The 23489-nt window shown below is 41.2% G+C and overlaps 1 protein-coding gene and 1 long non-coding RNA gene across 2 annotated transcripts; both read left to right on the plus strand.

Annotated features, from left to right (window-relative positions):
• The first annotated feature begins 15592 nt into the window (after nt 1-15592).
• LOC128367068 (uncharacterized) lies at nt 15593-17337 on the plus strand. Its single transcript, XR_008321906.1, has 3 exons — nt 15593-15724; nt 16047-16093; nt 17312-17337. It is a non-coding gene; the product is annotated as an uncharacterized LOC128367068 (long non-coding RNA).
• A 47-nt stretch (nt 17338-17384) lies between these two features.
• On the plus strand, nt 17385-23028 carry LOC128367049 (NACHT, LRR and PYD domains-containing protein 1b allele 5-like). The gene is made up of 7 exons (XM_053327843.1): nt 17385-17424; nt 17727-17773; nt 18075-18289; nt 20112-20377; nt 21056-21172; nt 21775-21916; nt 22231-23028. Exons 1-7 carry the CDS (start codon nt 17401-17403, stop codon nt 22518-22520), a joined length of 1101 nt encoding a protein of 366 aa, XP_053183818.1. The 5' UTR covers nt 17385-17400; the 3' UTR covers nt 22521-23028.
• Nucleotides 23029-23489: the final 461 nt, after the last annotated feature.

The raw sequence follows: 23489 nt of genomic DNA on the forward strand, positions 1-23489 counted from the left end.
GCATCTAACTCGTGCCGTGACAGTACTTTTTTCCCGCTAGAGCCATACAATATACTCCTTGCACACAAAGTGCAGAAGCAAGCCCCTCGTTGCCGGAGTTTTTGACACCAGCTTCCAAAGGGCTTTCCATCCCTACCCACCTCCTCTATCCATGACCAATGCCATTTATTTTTTAAGCCTTTGTCGACCAGTTTGGTGTCTTGCCCTGGTTTCATGAAGTTGCACTCCATCATTAGGCCTACGTTTCGTAGGCCTACTGCCAGGAGTGTGACAGCAAGCGCAAATCGTGGCAGCGGCAGCTTCCGGTGGCAACCTCCGATGCCGCGGCAGCTCTGTGGCAACTGAAGCTGCCACCGGAAGCTGCCACTGAAAGAGCGAGAGCTGCCGTGGCACCTGAGGTTGCCACCGGAAGCTGCCGCTGCCACGATTTGCGCTTGCCCTTGCTGACTGCCAGTGTGGGAAACATAAAACACATTCGCACATGGAGTGACGTGACTGCTGAATCAATCTGATAGGCTTAAAACCCAAGACCGGCCCCTACCCTATTACTGATTGGCTTAAGTAGGTACAGTGGTGTGGATTAGGGTGAAAGCACCTCTCAGACCTTGGAAATAGTCAGATCATGCGAACGCAAACCTGATTTTTTTGTTTTTTCCCAAACACGTCGGTACGCCGGAAATCCGGCGTGGCGCCGGAGCACTATCAGGCCTGCACACACAAACAAACACACACATACACACACACACACACAAACAAACACACACACTCACACACACACATACACGCACACACACAAACAAACAAACACACACACACAGACACACACATACACACACACACACACACACACACACAGACAAACAGACACACACACACACACACACACACATACTGATGTGAAGAACAAATGTTCATCAAAATAATGACCATCTGTTTGATCATCAAATGCATGAAGTAAATATAAAGTTTCCTCTTTCATGATAACATATGTTGGAATATTTGTGTCATTACAGACTTCGGGTCTGTGGACTCTCAGAGACTCACTGTGAAGTTTTGGCCTCAGCTCTGAAGTGCAACCCCTCCCATCTGACAGAGCTGGACCTGAAGTGGAACGAACTGTCTGATTCATCAGTGAAGCTGCTGTCTGCTGTACTGGAGAGTCCAGACTGTGGACTGGAGACTCTTAGGTCAGTACTGTGGTGAAGTCAGTCATATTGGTGAGCTCATGTTTTTGTCTCAGAGGTGATATTTAGGATGATCCAGTCAGCATCCAATCACAGATCCAGTATTTCCAGGTACAGTGAAGGTGTGAGAGGAGAAAGGAGCACTGAAGTCATATTGTCATTAAGTGATTGGCATCAGCTGTTTCATTCATGCTTCACCATCATTGGCTCATTCATCAGCTTCTTGGCCACCAGCTGACCAATCACATCCTTTCATATTCATACAGCTGTTCAGGTGTATAAGCTCACACTCATCATTGATTACTCTCCACCACCCCAACCTCCTTTTTATCAGAGCTGATTGATCTGAGATTTCATGTTCACGTTTGTTAAATAAAGGTTTAATAATAATGACATGTATAAAATGTTTATTAAAAGGTGATTCATTTTCCTGCTGAGCCTCCGTCAAACAGCAGAGCCTTTTCTTCCAACTCTAACTGTATAATCATTTGATATGATGTCATTTCCTGATGTCAGTGTCTGAAATATATCAGCGTATCTACTGTATGTGTCTAGTTTCCATGATTCTAAAGGTTCAGAAGTCACACTGACTGGAAAGCAGAAGAAGAGAGTTTGTGTGGAGGAAGAGCAGAAATCAGAGTCTCCAATATCCACCTGTGTGTCTGAACATCATCCTCCAGACGTCACTCATGAAGCTGGATCCTCAGACTTAAAGTAAGAGACTGTCTCTACTGAGAGCACAAATATACTTAAGTCATTTACCTCAGTGTGAGCAACTTTGATTTTCCCTTTGAGGACATTTTCTGGGTGTGTAAATATTAATATTACTGAGCTACATTTGTGCTGTGGGACGCACCACAAGTCCAGATTAGTCCACACTTAATTAAGTCACAGCTGGATTGGAAAGTCCAGATGATGATGAACAGCTTGGTGGTTGTGTGGAATCACAGAGTTATCTTAAGTGAAGAGAGTGTTACAGTAGTAGTATTCCTGCAGAACAAAGAGGAGGAATAAAGTAGTAGTATTCCTGCAGCAGAACAGAGAGGAGGAATAAAGAAGTAGTATTCCTGCAGAGGACTGTGGTGGTCCTCCTACGTCAGATCAATGAATGAATGACCCACTGATCTTAAGAGGAATCTCATCATGTCTCAACACAAGCATGAATTACAACTTAAATCATGTAAATGAGCCACATTCCTATCCGTTCTCCACACATCGTTTCCTCATTCATATATGAGTATCATGTTATACGTTCACGCTTCTGTAGGTTAAAGTGTCTGAGGATTCTTGAAATACATTTTAGAAACAAGGTATGTTATGAATGACAGTGTGGCTCTGCATTTTAATGAGCATTTGATGTTAGCCATCTCAGACATGTCAGATATACGGGCATACAGGTGGTTAATATGTCCAAACATTGAGGCAGTAGCTACAGACTGCTCCTCTAGACAGACCTTTTTTGGATTCATTTTGTGGAAACTCAGCTATCTGGATAGACCAATGCCCCCGTCTCCTGCCACATAGTGATTTTGATCAAATTCAGTTCACCACTTTTGAAAAGGTCTCTGTTTAAAAGTGACTGTTGGGTTATTAAACAACAGTCTCTGGTTCTTTTCCAGGTCAAAGAAGTGGAAATCCACAGAGAACCCTCCCAGCAAGCCACACTGCCACAGTGGGGGAAAGCAGCGCAGCAGAGGAATCTCCCAGCAGGGGAAACCAACCCAGCAGAAGAATCTCCCAATAGGGGACAGACTCCCAGCAGAGGAATCAACCAGCTGAGGACATCGTCACAGCAGAAGAGAGGCTGAGGAAGGCTCGGGAACAGTTTGTTAGCAGAGTGTCTGAACCTAATCTAGACCAGCTTCTGGATAAACTTCTTGGGTTTGGTGTTATAAATGATGGTGAAATGGAGTCGGCCAGAACAGAAACACGAGCGGACAAAGCTCGAGAAGTGATCGACATGGTGCGAAGAAAAGGAAGTGATGCCAGCTCCTGTTTTATTGTTGCCCTCCGTGTGGTGGATCCAAACCTTTCCAGACTGCTCAACATAAGCTGAGTGTGAAGATGAAACCGTATAACAGCTGACTGTTTCACTGTCTCAAGTTACCTATTTTCATCTTTAGCTTTCAGCTGAAGCTAATATGAAGCTTCAGCGTCCAAATGAGTCAAATCTTCGTCTTCTATGTTTCAACATTACAGTGTTTTTAGTAGCAAAGTCTTCGTGTTACTACTAACGCAGCGCACTGAGGTTTGCGCCTTGCAACTGTGTAAGATAGTACGTGCTGTCCATTTACTACGTTAATAATGAATATGTAATATGAGGGGTTTCAACTCCAGTGTGCAAAATACAGGGAGGAGAAAATGCAAATATCTTATTTAGCACACGGATTGTGATGTACCAAACCTGAAGGTAATGTTGCTACGGTAACTGTGTCTATAAATCATACCTTTTGAAGGGCAGGTATTAACCTGCTGTTACTATGGAGACGAGGAGACGGAGACACATGACCAAATACACACAGGACAGACTTTTTCCACCTGTTTTAATATTTTAAGTGGAATATTTGTGGTTTTACTAACAGCATTGACTTTGTCACTAATAATCTCCCATATGTGGGTTTTTCTGGTAATATTAGTTTTTTTCTAACTGAATATATTAGTTAACCTCTTCCACTAGAACCTGATCACATTTCTGCTCATCCAAACTCTCCATTAAGACACAAAACCCTCATTTAAATCCTGCTGTCTGCTCCTGTTGCTCCTGTTTTCATCTACTGTAAATGTGTCAGATATCACTGATATGACTAACTCACACTGCTGAAGCTCAATAGAAGCTGATCAGAGACTTTAAATGACTGAATACATCCTCCATCACTGAACACTGGAAGCACATTGGAAGGAGATCTTTTAAAAACCATATGAGCAGTAAACCTCTTTCCTGTTCATATGGACACCTGATTGATGGTTTAAGAGACTGTGAAACTATTAATATAATAAGACATCATATCTGTCTCTTTTTTCTTCCTTCTTATCTGTGATCTGAATCTTCTTGAACTCTTCAGCAGTTTAGTTTCATCCTGTGTTGACAGAGATGGTGACAACAGATCAGTCTGCAAATGTTCTTCATAAAACCTCAACATACTATATTATATTTCTCTTAAAGCCAGAATGACAGTTTTCCATTTCCTCCTTCACCACTAATGTCCACCAGCAGATTGTTGGGACAGACACAGATGACTCTGGGCAGCTGGTGGCTGATGACTGCCATCAATCAATCTCAGGCCAAATCACAACAAAGTCATCATGAGGCTGAAACTGATCAGCTGATGAGGTTGAAGTGTTGCATTGATGAATCTGAACACTGTGTGGCGATGTGGAGGATCACATCACAACAGCATCAATAAATCACCTGAGCAGAGAAGGACAACATTTAAACAGACAGCTGCACTATGATAGGCTGACAGTGAAGGTGTGTCTCATCACTTAAAGAAGCAGTTTATTTTCTTAGTATTGCTTTATGGTAATGAAATAATGAAATAATATTATAAACCTGATGGTCAAACACAGCCCGTTCTAATGACTGAACATGTTTAATGTAGTATGTGGGATCCACAGTGATATGGGACTCATGAACGGACAGTGAAAACCCCCCCAACTCACTCTCATGTGTTATTAGTATGATTGTTTTGGTTCATTTGTGTTATTCACTAATTATCCTCACTCATACTTGTTCACCTGTAAGAGCAGCTACAGTAAACAGAAGCAGCATGTAGCAACACTGAGCTAATGTGCTTATGTTTCTGTATTTCCAGTTGAGTAAAACCGGTGAAAACATGAAGAAAAGCAGCGATAACCATGAATAATGTGTTTGTGTATGAGTAGTGAACTATCTGCTATGGAAACAGGACTTTTACTGCAGTTTTGTGAGTTAAATGAAATGTGATATGACATTTTCCCTGGTAGTGTAAGCACTGCGGCCCGCTAAAACCTGAGTTGTGTGTGTGTGTGTGAAATAGTGTGGATGTGAGTCAGAGTTAGAGTGAACTTTGACTTACAGTGTTTCAGTCAGTAAACAGAGGCAGCCTGCAGCCTTCCTTCCTTCCTTCCTTCCTTTCCTTCAGCAGCCTGCAGCATGTAACACTGGAAGTAACACATCAAAAAAATCTAGCTTAAAGCACACTGATAAAGTGAAAAGTCAAATCTCTTCAATATAAAACCTATGTATGTATTTTCTCCACCAATGATGGACAATGCTGCAGACTCTCTGCTACTCGTCCGTTGCAGTGACACCATACTGCCATCTGCTGGTGGGACAGGTCTGGTGCTGTGTTCACCTCAGCTGCCCCGAGGAACAAGGACACACACACGTTTGATTCATTGATTTATTCATGTGTATCAAACATGTAGTTTAAAGGATTGGAAGATGTATTAGTAAGACTGAAATATACATACAAGGACACAGAGTCACATCTGACAATGATATGTACACACACACACACACACACACACTCACACACACACATACACACACAATTACACACATCATCATCTTCATTATCATCATCATCATCATCATCTTCATTGTCATCAGCAACAGCAGCAACATCTTCATCATACTCATCTTCATCAGTTACATCTTCATCAGCATCATCATCATCTTCATTATCATCATCAGCATCATCTTCATCATCATCATCATCTTCATCAGTTACGTCTTCATCATCTTCATCATCATCTTCATCAGCATCATCATCTTCATCAGCATCATCAGCATCTTCATCATTTTCATCTTCATCTTCATTAGCGTCATCTTCATCAACATCATCTTCATCAGCATCATCGTCATCTTCCTCAACATTATCTTCATCAGCATCATCTTCATCATCTACATCTTCATCAGCATCATCTTCATCATCATCTTCATCATCATCTTCATATTCATCATTTTCATCATCATCATCATCTTCATCATCATCATCATATTTATCAGTATCGTTATCTTCTTCATCATCTTCATCAGCATCATCATCATCATCTTCATTATCATCATCAGCATCATCTTCATCATTATCATCATCATCTTTATCAGTATCGTTATGTTCATCATCATTTTCATCATCTTCATCAGCATCATCTTCATCTTCATCAGCATCATCTTCACCAGCATCATCAGCATCTTCATCATCATCATCTTCATTTTCATCAGCATCATCATTATCTTCATCATCTACATCATTTTCATCATCATCTTCATCATTTTCATCTTCATATTCATCATCTTTCTTCCTTCCTTCTTTCTTCCCTTCCTCCCTCCCTCCTTCTCTCTTTCTTCCTGCCTTCCATCCTTCCTTCCTTCCATCCTTCCTTCCTTCCTTCCTCCCTTCCTTTCAATGAGGGTTAAAGCACACTGATAAAGTGAAAAGTCAAATCTTTTCAATATAAAACCTATGTATGTATTTTCTCCACCAATGATGGACAATGCTGCAGACTCTCTGCTACTCGTCCGTTGCAGTGACACCATACTGCCATCTGCTGGTGGGACAGGTCTGGTGCTGTGTTCACCTCAGCTGCCCCGAGGAACAAGGACACACACACATTTGATTCATTGATTTAAACATGTAGTTTAAAGGATTGGAAGATGTATTAGTAAGACTGAAAAATACAAGGACACTCACTCACACACACACACACACCACACACAGACACACACGTGACTTCCAGTAAAGAAGGAGGGAGTAGTCAAACAGGAAGTAACTCTACCAGTGAAACTATTCAGTGTTTAGACGCCATTTATGAGAAAAAAGTAATAATATTAAGAGAATAAAAGTCATAATATTAAGAGAATAAAGTAATTTAACTTGAAAATTCCAGGGAAATTTTGAGTGCCATGGGGCTGCTGCCGGGACGAGTACACGATTTATTTCCAGTGTTCAAAAGTCACCCTGATCATATAACACTAAGTAACTTTTACTGTGGCAGTATTAAGTACATCTTACTAGTCAGTATCAAGTGTAACAGTAGATGTAAGCAGAGAGTAGCACACAGAGCACAAGGCAGTAGCAACTAACTCTAAGCACTACACTACACACACAGACACACACACACACCAGCCTGCATTTGAGCAGTAAGAGTGTCAATATAAGTCATATGTATATATCTAGAGAGAGTATCAATACTAGCTCGGCCGCTAGCTCAGTTAACTGGTAAAACAGACAGACAGGAAGAATTTGCCAATCACAAAAAAGTAGCTCAGTTTCTGCCCAGCGACAGGTTGCTAAGGCCCTACGGTTGCTAAGGGCAGCTAAGGCCCTGCGGTTGCTACGGCGATTTGAGAATGTGCTTGGAAAAAATTCTGAAGAATTTGGCTTCTGACAAAGTCCCGAACAATTGCAAACTGTGAGAAAACCGTAACTCCTGTCCAAAAACCGAAAACACCGTGGGAGACACAGAAGCCGGCAGATTCTGACAGTGTTTATTTTATTCAGATATTCATTAAAATGAGCGAGTAAGCTCAGTGTGAACACAGAGTGAGATTCTTCTGAAAAAAGAAGATGATTACATTAGGGTCAATGGGGAGCGAGACGGGTATTGGTGCCGGTCTCGGCCCCCCCGTTTAAATTTTGTGCAGACCCCGCCTGTCAACGTCACATTTTATGAATCCCAACACCTATGTCTACATTTTGACCAAAAATTATTTGTCTCCTTTTCACGGTTTGGCCGTGAGCTCGAGTTAAAAATAAAAATTAAGGTTATTTTTTACTGCTTCTCTCACTCAAGCTAACTGCTGCTTCCACTCTAACTTTGAAGAAAAAGTGATTTCCACTCCTCGTTTGACTGCTCATAGTTTGAAAAGTTTACATGTTATGTGAAAATAATTTGGTGTATAGGAGAGAGGACAAGTTTTCCTCGGTTTTAAAGTTTGAATGACGTTTCTACGTGCACGTATGAGAGAGCTAGGTGACTCTGAAAAAAGGTGAAATTTTGTGGTTTTAAAAAAATATTCCCATTCATTTCCAATGGAGAAATCTCCCAGTTTTTTGGGAATAACTTTGGGAAAAATTGGAATTTCAACACCAAAAGTCACGACACCTCTTTCCCGATCGAGCCGCACATTTTGATGTATATATTGTCGGGGTTTTCTCAAAGCTGTGGGAGGAGTTACACGCCGAAATTTGGCGGAAGAATAATAATAAGAAGCAGAATATTAAGTATGGAGAAGATGAATAGATTCGCCCCGAGGCACTCCTTGCGGGAGGAGTTACACGCCGAAAAACGGCAGAAGAATAAGAAGAAGTATAAGTATGGAGAAGATTAATAGTTTCTCACTCCTTTCCAGCTTTACTGGAGTGGAGTGCCTCGGAGCTAGAACCCGTGGCACTAACACGGGGCTACTGCCGGGACGAGTACATGATTTATTTTTTCTTTATTAATGTACTTTATTCTCAACTTAACATCCCTGAAAATATTAAGTGAATATTTACGCATAAACATCTGTCTGTGGAAAGAAAACATTGTGGTTTTAATCACACCTCCCAATCTGCTGAGTTAACCCTAACCACACATACTACTGCCGGGACGAGTACATGATTTATTTTTTCTTATTAATGTACTTTATTGTCAACTTAACATTCCTGAAAATATTAAGTGAATGTGATCATATTTACGCATAAATAATATTTATTTAAACGTATTAATTAAAGTCTACATTATGGTTTTAATCACACCTCCCAAGTTTCATGAAAAGTTCTAATCTGCTGAGTTAACCCTAACCACACATACTGTCAATTTATGTTCGCTCCTCCTCTTTCACCACACACACACACACACAGACACACACATTCACACACACACACACCACACACACACACACACACACATTCACACACACACACACACACACACACACACACACACACACACACACACACACATTCACACACACACCACACACACACACACACACTACACACTGTCACTTTATGTTTGCTCCTCCTCTTTCACCACATACACACACACACACACACTCACACCACACCCCCCCACACACACTGTCACTTTATGTTTGCTCCTCCTCTTTCACCACACACACACACACACACACCACACACACACACACACTGTCACTTTATGTTTGCTCCTCCTCTTTCACCACACACACACACACACACACCACACACACACACACACTGTCACTTTATGTTTGCTCCTCCTCTTTCACCACACACACACATACACACTCACACACACACACTGTCACTTTATGTTTGCTCCTCCTCTTTCACCACACACACACACACACACACCACACACACACACACACTGTCACTTTATGTTTGCTCCTCCTCTTTCACCACACACACACACACACACACCACACACACACACACACTGTCACTTTATGTTTGCTCCTCCTCTTTCACCACACACACACACACACACACACCACACACACTGTCACTTTATGTTTGCTCCTCCTCTTTCACCACACACACACACACACACACACACCACACACACACACACACTGTCACTTTATGTTTGCTCCTCCTCTTTCACCACACACACACACACACACACACACACACACACACACTCACACACACACACTTTCACTTTATGTTTGCTCCTCCTCTTTCACCACATACACACACACACACACTCACACTCACACCACACCACACCACACCCCCCACACACACTGTCACTTTATGTTTGCTCCTCCTCTTTCACCACACACACACACACATACACACTGTCACTTTATGTTTGCTCCTCCTCTTTCACCACACACACACACACACACACACACCACACACACATATACACACACACACACACACACACACACACACGTGACTTCCAGTAAAGACGGAGGGAGTAGTCAAACAGGAAATAACTCTACCCGTGAAACTATTCAGTGTTTAGTCGCCATTTGAATTCAACGGAGCAAAAGAAGACAAAGTAGCTTTAAAGCAGGTGAGTGTTAATATTACTACTATAAATAATGATTAGTGTCATTATTGATCGATCTGATCTGAAACATACACAACATATTAGCGGAGATGTTCTTATAAAGTGCAGCAGAAATGATTTTCTAGGTGAGCACTACAAACCAGCCACTGAGAAAAGAAAGTTCAAACATGTCTAAGTTTGCGTCTGGATGGAAAAAGGAAGTAAAGCAACAATAAGATACGCATCAAATGACCATCTACACAACATTTTCACTCATTTCCACCCAGAGGAAGCAGCTGTTTATACGACCGAGTAGTACAGACACACTGAGAGATAGATAGATATCCGCTCGACTTCAAATTGTTTTATTTTACACAATGTTGCTCCAACATGATTTACAACACACGGACGTAAACGTGTCTAAAACATCAAACGCGTGATTTCCCTCGACCATCTTTACCAGACGTGATCTTTGATCATCGTGAAATGTTTTTCAGAGGTGCAACAAGCTGGACCTGTAAAGTGCTAAAGTGTTATCATTGCAATAACAGTGGTCACAAGTTAATTTGGCCACGATGTTTTGAAAATCGTGGCTGTGCAAACATCATTTTTACTTCAACCACCCAGCTGTCACAAGCTCAATCAGCTTGTGACAGCTGGGTGGTGTGTAGTTGGGTGGTGTAATGGTTAAACACAACGCTGTTGTGTTTTGCAGTTGTTGACACGCTCAGAATCCCGTGTCGGGTGACTTTTTTTTATTTATGTATTTTTATTTGAACATGAATACAGAATATAGTGTCCAGTAGTTCGGATCCCACAATTGTACTTCACAACATGAGGCATCATGCTTGGATTAAGCAGGTGAAGCGAGAGATAATCAGATATATATATATATGGACGTGCATTCGTGAGGTCAGCTACATTTCCTCTCCGTGACTGGAACATCTGCAGTAGCGGTGACAGAGACCTAATGTTTACAAACAAAGGTAACCAGTTAACCTGAAAACCTGAGGGGTATTGCACGAAACCAGGATAAGGGATTAAGCCGGGATATGTTAGTTATCCTGGCTGAATTTAGCCTCAAATCGGTTGCATGAAAGCAGGTTAAATTTAACCCGGCCCAGTTACTATGGTGATTTATTCTCTGCAGCTAGCCTGCTCCAGACCAGGCTAACAACCAGGCCAAGATTATTCTCAGGGATTCATCTGGCAGTTCTGTCAATCTTGTGACAAATTAATGGGTTTTACAGCACTTCCATGGTCTTTCTAAATATGTTGATATAATAGACTATATTGTCGTTTCATTAAAGTCTGTTGACTGTTTAATTGCAACAGTCATTTTATAGTCATTCATGCGGTATCATTATTGTGTATAATGTACAGTACTTTTATTTACTTTGTACTATTTACTAGCCGATACTCACAATGTTACTTGGCTGCTTCTGAGGCTGAGCAGCATCTGGGTCCTGTTACACGTTATTTTCTATTAGCATCAAATCACTGACTTCATATCCATTATGGGCTAAATGAGAAAGACATTTCCACAAAATTGACATGATACTGTACCTCAAGCCTGGAGTCCAGCAACACTGTCTCCTCATCTGCAGAAGTGCATCCTGCAGCTGCAGATGTGCCTTCCCCCTGCCCTACACCTAATTATAATAATTGTTTGCACTTAATTATATTTCCTGAGTAGCATGCACTTTTACTTGCCACATTTAAATCAAAGTGTTTAATTTAATTTAAATCAAAACTGTTGATTAGGTGGCTTGGACAGTAACTTCTTTAGTCCTTTTAATTGTAATTTTGACAGTTCTAGTGGAGCACTGTTGTATTAATTGTACTTTTTTTTTAAAGTATATCTTTTGGGCTTTTTGCCTTTTGATGTACAGGTTAGTAGAGAGAGACAGGAAAACTGGAGACAGAGAGGGGGGAATGACATGCAGGATAGGAGTGCTTGGTGCGGGATTTGAACCAGGGTCGCCTGCAGCGAGGACTGTAGCCTCAACACATGAGGCGAGTGCTTGACCCAATAATTGAATATTAATTGCACTACTTAACCATTGAGATTGCGATTGTCTGCCAGGCTTTCTCCCTTTCCTTGATTACAGTGCTTTGTGCTTGTGTTGCCTTTTTTTTCTTATAATTTCTTTAACCTCATCATGAAATTCCATCAGGAGCTGTTGTTCAGCGGCCGTGAAGAATGACGCGCAACATCTTTCCATTTTCCAATCAGTGATTCTGTGATCGATGCCATGGGTCTATTTGAGAATGCTGTGAACACGCACTTATCCCAACTATCTACACCTGGCTTGACATAGCCGCGCCTTTTCATCCTGGCTCAGCAAACGTGCAACCGAATAAGCCAAGATGCGCCGGTCAGACTAGATCAAGCTGCGCTTGCTCAGTTATCCTGGATTTCTTTATTCTACTTTTGTGCAATACCCCTCAGTTGATTTGTAACACCAGAGTTCTGTACTACGAAGCTGGATTTTCTCTTATCAAGGTAACTTCATGGCTAACTCTGGGTTTTCCGTACTACGAAGCTGGTTCACTTCTTACCGGGGTAAATCACCATGGTAACTTATGCTGAACGGCTAACCTGCTCCGGGGTAAATCACCATGGTAACTTATGCTGAACAGCTAACCTGCTCCGGGGTAAATCACCATGGTAACTGATGCTGAACGGCTAACCTGCTCCGGAGCAGGTTATGTTCTGGATAAGAGATCAATGAGTATAAAAGCGCCACCTCCTGACCAATCAGCTCTCTTAGAAAATGACCTGCCCATTCTTAAAAGATCCTGTCAACATTGGTGCGTGGATCGCGAGAGGAGCGCTTAGGAGAGAATGAGCTTTTAGTGATAGTGATAATTTTTTAATTGGCCAAAATATATATTTAAAAAATAATCATTGAGGCACATGAGGGATATTATTCTGTAGGTTTGACATCCTGAGATCAAAGGGTCAGGGAGCATAATAACTATTTATTTATTGTAATTGTAAAAAATTGACGAAAATATATATTTGTAAAATAAGCCTTGAGGCCTTTGTATTTTGAATGTTGAATATTAAACTAACTTAATGTCTCTTATGAGAGGAAGGGCACTGAGGAAGCGCTCTGCCCCAAACGTCTGTGCCGTGATAAAGTGGCATTGTGTGATCAGAGTGTCCGTTTATATTGTCCAATAAATTAATATTGTATGATCTCATGAATTTACACATTAACAGAGTCGGCAATTTTCTGCCAGCATTTTTTGCTTTTGGTCTGGATGATGTTTGAATTCTTCATATAGTTGAAGAATAATTGTCTGCTCCTCCATGGTAAAGTAGTCTGCTCTGCAGGGTTTCTCCATGTTTGTGATTGGTCAGACGCTGCAAACACCTCCCCTTAATGTGAGCGCGCAGTGATCCAGATTGGAAAACCCTGGGTTGATTTACCGAGTTGATAACCAGCTTCGTAGTACCGTTTATCCTAGACTGCGAATGTCTGGGTAAGTCAACCCAGGTAACGGAGAGATATCCTGGGTATGTTAATCCAGCTTCGTAGTACAGGCCTCGGGACGAGTACACAATTTATTTCCAGTGTTCAAAAGTCACCCTGATCATATAACACTAAGTAACTTTTACTGTGGCAGTATTAAGTACATCTTACTGGTCAGTATCAAGTGTAACAGTAGATGTAAGCAGAGAGTAACACACAGAGCACAAGGCAGTAGCAACGTGCACTAACTCTAAGCACGACACTACAGCACTTTATGCTTCACACATACCCTGTTAGCACACAACACAGTGTGTGCAAACACACACACATACACACACACACACACCAGCCTGCATTTGAGCAGTAAGAGTGTCAATATATTTCATATGTATATATATATAGAGAGTATCAATACTACTACCTCAGTTAACTGGCAAAACAGACAGACAGGTAGAATTAGCCAATCACAAAAAGGTAGCTCAGTTTCTGCCTAGCGACAAAACCCCCCCACAAAATTTCACCTTTTTTCACCTTTTGTCAGAGTCACCTAGCTCGCTCATACGTGCACGTAGAAACGTGATTCAAACTTTAAAACAGAGGAAAACTTGTGCTCTCTGGAAAAATACCAAACTATTTTCCATAACATGTAAACTTTTCAAACTATGAGCAGTCAAACGAGGAGTGGAAATCACTTTTTCTTCAAAGTTAGAGTGGAAGCAGCAGTTAGCTTGAGTGAGAGAAGCAGTAAAAAATAACCTTAATTTTTATTTTTAACTCGAGCTCACGGCCAAACCGTAAAAAGGAGACAAATAATTTTTGTTCAAAATGTAGACATAGGTGTTGGGATTCATAAAATGTGACTTTGACAGGCGGGGTCTGTAAAAAATTTAAACGGGGGGGCAGAGACCGGCAGCAATACCTGTCTCGCTCCCCATTGACCCTAATGTAATCGTCTTCTTTTTTCAAAAGAATCTCACTCTGTGTTCACACTGAGCTTATTCGCTCATTTTAAGGAATAACTGAATAAAATAAACACTGTCAGAATCTGCCGGCTTCTGTGTCTCTCACCGTGTTTTCGGTTTTCTCACAGTTTGCAATTGTTCGGGACCTTGTCAGAAGCCAAAGTCTTCAGAATTTTGATAATTTTTTCCAAGCACATTCTCAAATCGCCGTAGCAACCGTAGGGCCTTAGCTGCCCATAGCAACCGCAGGGCCTTAGCTGCCTTTAGCAACCGAAGGGCCTTATCTGCCTTTAGCAACCGAAGGGCCTTAGCTGCCTTTAGCAACCGCAGGGCCTTAGCTGCCGTTAGCAACCTGTCGCTGGGCAGAAACTGAGCTACTTTATTGTGATTGGCTAATTCCTGTCTGTTTTGCCAGTTAACTGAGCTAATTCATGTGAATGGAGTGATTAATTCATGTTTGTATTGTAGTTATATGATTTGTGGTACATAAAAAGATTCAACATTTATCAATAGAAGATGAACAAAATGTACATCATATAATTTCATACAACAGAATGAGAGCTAGTTTCGATGTCAAAAAGCTCTCTCATACCTGCACATAGAAATGTCATTCACACTTTAAAATGGAGGAAAACTCTCTTTAAAACACCAAACTGTTTTTATATAACATGTAAACTTTTGAACACTGGAAATGAATCATGTACTCGTCCCGGCAGTAGCCCCGTGGCACTCAAAATTTCCCTGGAATTTTCTAGTTATTATTTAATGTTTTAAAGGGATAGTTCATGTTCACGTTTGTTAAATGAAGGTTTAATAATAATGACAAGTATAAAATGTTTATAAAAAGGTGATTCATTTTCCTGCTGAGCCTCCGTCAAACAGCAGAGCCTTTTCTTCCAACTCTAACTGTATAATCATTTGATATGATGTCATTTCCTGATGTTAGTGTCTGAAATATATCAGCGTATCTACTGTATGTGTCTAGGTTCTATGATTCTAAAGGTTTTCCTGTCACACTGACTGGAAACCACAAGAAGAGAGTTTGTGTGGAGGAAGAGCAGAAATCAGAGTCTCCAGTATCCACCTGTGTGTCTGAACATCGTCCTCCAGACGTCACTCATGAAGCTGGATCCTCAGACTTAAAGTAAGAGACTGTTTCTACTGAGAGCACAAATATACTTAAGTCATTTACCTCAATGTGAGCAACCTTGATTTTCCCTTTGAGGACATTTGGGTGTGTAAATATTAATATTACTGAGCTACATTTGTGCTGTGGGACGCACCAGTCCAGATTAGTCCACACTTAATTAAGTCACAGCTGGATTGGAAAGTCCAGATGATGATGAACAGCTCAGTGGTTGTGTGGAATCACAGAGTGATCTTTAGTGAAGAGATACAGTCTGATTATTTGAAGCCTCTTCTTAAGCCAGTCCAGATAACTGCTGTGTTTGTATTTATTCCTGCAGGGTGGAGGACAGACGGGACAGCGCTACACCTGCCACACAAAAAGGACGTGAGTGTTGAGACTGTGACCGCTTCAAAGTGTGATTGTGACAAAATACACATCTAAAGACGACTAGTTGAGATTGTGTCTGTGGACTGAAGTGTGTTTGTGACTTGGCTCTGTCCACCAGTTTTTATTCCACTTTGAATGCACCATGGTGCGTTTGTTCACTTATCAGGATTCAGAGTGAAAACAACACAGTAGGCCTCGTTGGTACGGTGTGTTGTTAAGGTTCAGGTGAGACAGGAAGTACTAGCTGGGAACACTAATCATGTGATTGATGCTTTATCACACACTAAACACTGCATAGTTGTTTGTAATAGAAATGCAGCGTTCCCATTACAAAGGAATGTGTCTTTGCATGTTTGTCATCTATCAACACAGTTTCTTGTTGGATGATGTCACATTTTGTTGCAGCACAAGTTGGACTAGGTTCAGCTTTTCTATTGGACGAGCCTGCGTTGTGTTTGTGTATCTCACTGCATATTCTCCATTCAGATGAATGAGAGATGAGAGGGCTGCGTGTTTTCATCCAGGGCTAATGTCTGAATGCAGCCTTAGGGTTCGGCTCAGCTCCATCTCTGTCAGAGCCCTAGGATTAGTCTCAAGTTGGTCTGGGAATCAGGAACCACTGTGATCACAAAATCTTTAAAGTGAGGTTTGACTCTGACTCATTTTGTGGCAGAGAGGCTGGTAGGAGGATTTTGTTACTTTTGGATGAAGCCATTTCCTGTTTTTCTCTGTTTTATATCCATGAAGTCAATATTTTGGTCAGACAACACAACACTAGAAGATATCACCTTGCACTCGAAGGACTATTCTGATCTGTTGTTATTGTTGTGAAAGATGTTGTGTTGCCTCACTGCAAGAAGTTGAATTCAGTTGAATTTCAGTTTGGGTTTAAAATGTTGTTTAGACAGTTTGTTCCACTGTAATGATTGAAACAAAGGAATCAAAATATTCTTTATGGACAAACCCAGTTTAACTTTGGTTTTGGGTCTTTAATGAAACGTGACTGTGTTTGTCATCTTTAAGTGACTTTATTGAAGGTTTTCCAGTAGAGACCAACAGGAGACATGTGGACAAAGTCTCTGTCCAGTCTTAAACTGGAACTTTGTGTTGCAGCTTTCTCTTTGTGTCTTTGCCCACTGGGCCACACGCTTCATGTCTAGAAGTGACTTTAACATCTGCTGTGTGTCTTCTTCTCCACATCCTCTAATCTCCCAGCTGATCCTTCCACATCCAGCACAAAGGATCAGCTGGATCCTGATGATCCAGAGAGGCTGAAACGGCAGCAGCTTGAGTGCAGAGAGAATATGACTGCGATCAGTTACCGGCAGGTACAACCAATACAAATGTCCATTTTTCATTCAACACTCTTAAACCTGATTTGCTGTCATCTGTGTGATCTTCAAGCTGTCGTTTCTTCTCCTCTCACTCATCTGTGAAGCCACCAGCTGCTGTCTAACGTAGCCTAGCAGCATCATTTCACTGCACAATGTAACGTTAAAGAAGTGATGACTAAACAGTAAAGAGTGCAGGTGGAGTAGAAACTGAAGCAGTGAGGATCCTGTCAGCTGTACCACTGTGAAGGTGAGTCGCTCAGTTTCTCTAACTAATGTTGTCACTTTCTCCATTTTAGGACTTCACACCCAAAGTGCTGACTGAGTCTGCAAACATTTCATACAGGTAACTAAAACAGATGCTTCACTGATGAATCAGACAGTTCGTTGTATCTCAGGTTCAGTTCTGTCAGATGGGAGGAGTTGTACTTCAGAGCTGAGGCCAAATATTCAACCCTCAACCTCATCGGCTCCTTTCAGTGATGACGCTTCACTTTCACTTCAAACTCCTGCAGCTGCTGCTTCACATCTCATCCAGCTGTTCAGTTTGGTCTCCAGCTTTTGAAACACTGCAGCAACTTTACTTTGTATTCATTCAAACCAAGAAAAGGTTTGTGTTGTGTGATCAGATCCTCTGTGTCCTCCAGGTTCAGCTGTCCTGGTCCAGGTGTGTTCAGGTGTACTTTGACTGGACTGGTGTTTGGTACGGTTCAGGAGGCGGAGCTACAGTACAGGACTGTCCAATGGGATGAAAGACTTCTACAACCAGCTGGCAAGGCGGCTGCAGGTCCGCTGTTCAACATCCACAGTCCTGACGGTGCTGTCAGTCAGCTCCACCTGCCACACTGTGAAATCATGGATGGTAAGATGATTATTGTGCTTTGTGAGTTTTATTAAAACAATAATAAGACTCCTGTTAGCGCCTCCTACAGGCTGCAGAGTTCACTACAACCACAAGATGAACAAACACTGATGATTTATCAGTTCTTTGATCTCACCAACGTCGGAGCTAAACGTGCCCTGTTTATCCTGAGAGAGGCCGATGAGGAAAGTGAAAAGGGTTCATCATCTGGGGAAATAAATGTGTTCATTACATTTTTGGGAATGACATTGTAAAGCAATACAGCGTTTGCTCAGGTTTAGAGTCATGATAGTAAAAGAACCCACATGCCCCGTTCAATTAAAGCCAGACTGTCCATTAAAATGTAATCTTTCTTCATTTCATACAAGTCTGATTTTGTCTGAAAAGAGAACATTTTTAATCTTTCTCTTCAAGATGACTCAAAATCCCTCACCGGCTTCCCACCCACCAAGACTGACAGTTGTGTTGGGTGATTTGTCCAGCCTGTCCAAACGGTTTAATTCCTCATTGACCAAACTGAGAATCCTACACATCAAGTAAAATGAGTACTAACATATATTGAGGTTGTTATTACAGTTTTTCTCTATTGCCAAAACACAAAACCCAGTACTCTAAACCAAATGACCAGTTGCCTAAACACATTTAGTAAAACTACCCCCCTTTTGCCACAACCACAAACACAATTCACCTGTAGACACTGTTCACAAAACCCATCCCCTTTTTCTCAAAACTCTAAACATATTTTGCCGTGCTAAAACACATTTTGCATATAACTCTGCTCCAATATGCATTGTGAAGCTCATGTGATGCAAAATGCTACCAACAATCAGCAAAACTTGAACACAATGAACATACCTGGTGTCAATCAGTAAACACAACGACTCATAATTGAAAACACCTATTGCAAATGATGTGACCACACCTATATAAGTCAGTGCAGTTTGCTGAAGGTTCAAAAACAAAAATGAATGATCAAGACAGAAGAAGAGGAGTTCGTGTCAGAGGAGGGAGAGGAGTTCGTGTCAGAGGAGGGAGAGGAGTTCGTGTCAGAGGAGGCAGAGGAGCAGGCCGAGGAGGGAGAGGAGCAGGTCTAGGAGGGAGAGGAGCAGGTCGAGGAGGGAGAGGAGCAGGCCGAGGAGGGAGAGGAGCAGGTCAAGGAGGGAGAGGAGCGGGCCGAGGAGTGGGCCAAAGAGGGCGAGAAGCAGTCTAAAGAGGAGCAGGCCAAGGAGGGAGAGGAGAAGGAGGGCAAGCAAGACAACGCATTTTCATTACAGATGAAATGAGAGCAACAGTCATTGACCACGTCATTGTCCACGGCATGACATGACTCATTTTTGCATTGAGTTGTGATATTACTGCATTTTCTGCATTATGTAACTATTCCCATGAAATGCGCAAATCTATAGTAAATGCCCAAAACATATTTGAGAATAAATAAGGGTTGCTCAAATGCATCCTGGCAGTTGTGAAACTGTAAAAAGAACAGTCTCACACTGTGAAAATTGTGTTTTCAATTTTTTTGGTAATGTGGTTAATGATGCTCAGTAGTGTTTACATTTTTGCAGGCCTTGAGTGGTATTTTGGTGTCAGAGTTTGCTTTTGAGCATATGAGCATCTGTTTTGGTGTGATGAGTTTGCTTTTGAGCATATGAGCATCTGTTTTGGTGTGATGGGTTGGTTTTGAAAAGAAACTGTGAGGTTTAGTGTACGTAGCTTTAGAAAAGTGTTTTGTGTTTAGAGTTTTGTGAAAAGTGAGGGCAGTATCGTGAAATGTGTTTAAGCAATAGAGAAAAACTGTAGTAACATAAATGTGTTTTCACAGCTCCGCTCCCTGAAGGTCTGCTGTCTGTCGTCCACATCACTGATGATGGAATGAGCATCCTGGAGCCGCTGGAGATTACAGACACTCATGTGGTTGTGAACGTCCCTCACTTCTCTCGCCTGGGCCTCGTCTGGGACGTTGTTAGGAGGTTTATCAACATCACACGACCAATCAGGGGCCAGGTTCTGCTGTTCCTCCGAGCTCCGCATCGTGATAAACGAATACTTGACGTATTACTGCTGCAGGACAACATTCCTCTGAGTGAGGTAAAAGTATCTGTCATACAGTATGTACAGTATGTAACATACATTGTTGTATTTATTTTAACATGGACCTCAGGAAGAGTAGCTGTTGCCTGGGTAACAGCTAATGGGGATCCAAATAAACTAAACTAAATAAACTAAAAATTAGTTAGCACAGCTGTTTCTACAGTCGGTCCTGCTTCACTCCTCTAGAACTGTTATTAAAGCTTTGCAAGCTGTGTTAAGAACAGTATGATTGTCCAATCTGAACTGGAAAGAATAATATTTTGTTTTTAGCTTTTTCTGGATTATGTCTAGAGTCTATTATTGTCTGCCACAGTGTCACTTGTGATTCTACCACCAGGTGGCATACATATTGAATAGTGAGTAAAATTCTTTTAAAGTATTGAACATGGTAGCGTGTTGCTGCCTCCATGTTTTCTTGTTATACTTAACAACATTACTGTATCTATAATTTCAACATAGAACTGCTTCTACAGGATTTCCTCGACAGATAAAACAAACATTACAGTTTTATAAGATGCCACCGCAGTGAGGGACACTTGTTTATTTCCACCTACAACATGTCTAGATTCATCTCTAGATGTCCAGCATGTACAATAACAGAATATGAATAACTCAGGGAATTAATTGTCTATCTCTGATAATAAACACCATAATAAACATGTCTTGTTACTGAAGGTTGCCCCCCAACAAGAACCAGCTGAGAACATTAAGATCTCCTCCCAGTGTATTCTCAGCGTTGGTCACAGCTACAGCGTTCACAGTGAACCCGAAGCCTCCATAATCCAGCCTGAGGTGAGTCACTTCTGATCAGGGTACCTGAGGGGGGTACCGAGGTCGCTACTTTTAACGGTACCGACCAAACTATGTCGATACTACCGAGTATTGATTCACGTCAAATTAAACAGTGCTGAATTTCTGTAAATTAAAGCTCATCATCCTTCAGCAAAACGCTGGAGCTGCAGACTCATGAGCGGAATGTGGTTTCCCTGTCTGGAAACTTCTCATTTCATGCTCATGGTGCAGTACCGCTGCTGACCAGCGGTGGCGTTTGCTGAGAAATTTCTTCAACATCATTACAGCTACTAAACTCAGTGATGGTGTCACCATGGTTACTCTATAATAGCCACAGCTACACAGATGCATTGTGGGAGAACAATGCTAATAAATGTGTTCAGAAGATAAGCAATAAAGGCTCAACAATAATAATGTGAATATATATTTATATATAGTTTGCACCTGATATGTTTAAATGTAAAAGGTACTCAACCCTACTTCTGATACACGTTTACTGATAACAAGCTTGACTATTATATGTATTTTGTAAAATAGATTGATGATCAGATAAACATTTTATACAACAGGTGTGAAAATTATGCTTTGCTTCTGGTTTCCAGGATTCAACATTTGACCCACACTATGGACCAAACTTCTTCCCAACATTTGAGGTTTTCCTCCCTGCAAACCAAGAGGAAGTGACTCTGATGGTCCAAAACCAAGAGAGGACACCGGTGTGGAATCGGGTGGTGCAACTGACAGGTAAAGCTTTCACCTCATGTCAGAGTTTAGACACCAGTTGTAAAACTATTATTGACTTTATTACTCTACTAACAAATCAAAGATCCACTTCTGAATTTGTGATTCAGCCTTCAGACGATGTTACAGAAGTCTGAGAGCTTTTATTTAGGAATGTAAAACAATGTATTTTAGATCAATCTTTCTGGATGGAAAAGTATTTGGTCTGCTGACTAGTGGAAAAGATTTCTACACATTTCCTTTCTGAATCAAAGATATTGATCATTGTTTAAAGTGACTGATGGGTTATTGAACAACAGTCTCTGGTTCTCTTCCAGGTCCAAGAAGTGAAAATGTGTTCCTCCCAGCAGAGAAGCTGCTGTTGGCTCGCACACAGTTTGCTAGCAGAGTGTCTGAACCTAATCTAGACCAGCTTCTGGGTAAACTTCTTGGGCTTGGTGTTATAAATGATGGTGAAATGGAGTCGGTCAGAACAGGAACGCGAGTGGACAAAGCTCGTAAAGTGATCGACATGGTGCGAAGAAAAGGAAATGATGCCAGCTCCTGTTTAATTGTTGCCCTCTGTGAGGTGGATCCAAACCTTTCCACACAGCTCAAATTAAGCTGAGTGTGAAGATGAAACCGTATAACAGCTGACTGTTTCACTGTCTCAAGTCTGTTCTTTGTTAAATGGCTCCACACTGTTTTTCAGCACTCAGTACTCATTTATCCAATGGTTGTAAACACAGCTTGTACATCATGTTTTTATGTTTTGAGGAGCAGTTCATGTCTTTAATTATTAATCAACGCTTGTTTCGTTGATACTAAATTGAATATAAAAGATGTGCTGAGCTTTGTGTCTCATTAAATCAAAGATGTTTCAGGTTCTAACCACAAATGTGATTAAAGGTTGTTTCTGTGCTGCCTTAAGACAGATGTTTATACTTTATGATGAAAATAATAAAAAGCTGACCATGTGATTAGAGCTCGCTGATATATTCACCCTGTAAGAAGCTTTTTTTTGGGGGGGGGGGCAATAAGACATGACATCTGTCTCTTTTTTCTTCCTTCTTATCTGTGATCTGAATCTTCTTGAACTCTTCAGCAGTTTAGTTTCATCCTGTGTTGACAGAGATGGTGACAACAGATCAGTCGGCAAATGTTCTTCATAAAACCTCAACATACTATATTCTATTTCTCTTCAAGCCAGAGTGACAGTTTTCCATGTCAGAAAGTGGCATTAAAGAATCTTTTCAGGGAGGATATACTACATTTCCTGCCTTACTCAGTTGTATTTTTCATTATGTTCTTACAATTTAATTTAAATAAGTACAATCATATTAATTGATATATTATGTAGGTGCTTAACAGCCATAAAACAGAAAATACACAATGCAATAATTGTAAAACAAGAAAACAGTGTAGTGCAGTGTTCACTTTATGTTTGAGCTTTCAGTCCATCAGACCTTCATCAGAGCAAACCTGATTCACTAACCAACAGTGTTGGGCCTTCACTAATGTGGAACTGAATTAAGAGCACATGGTCTATTGTGTTCCTTTAGGCCTAGATGAAAAGACAAAAGCCTGTTCTGAGTTG

Source organism: Scomber japonicus, chromosome 10 (genome assembly GCF_027409825.1).
Source record: "Scomber japonicus isolate fScoJap1 chromosome 10, fScoJap1.pri, whole genome shotgun sequence".
NCBI lineage: Eukaryota > Metazoa > Chordata > Actinopteri > Scombriformes > Scombridae > Scomber > Scomber japonicus.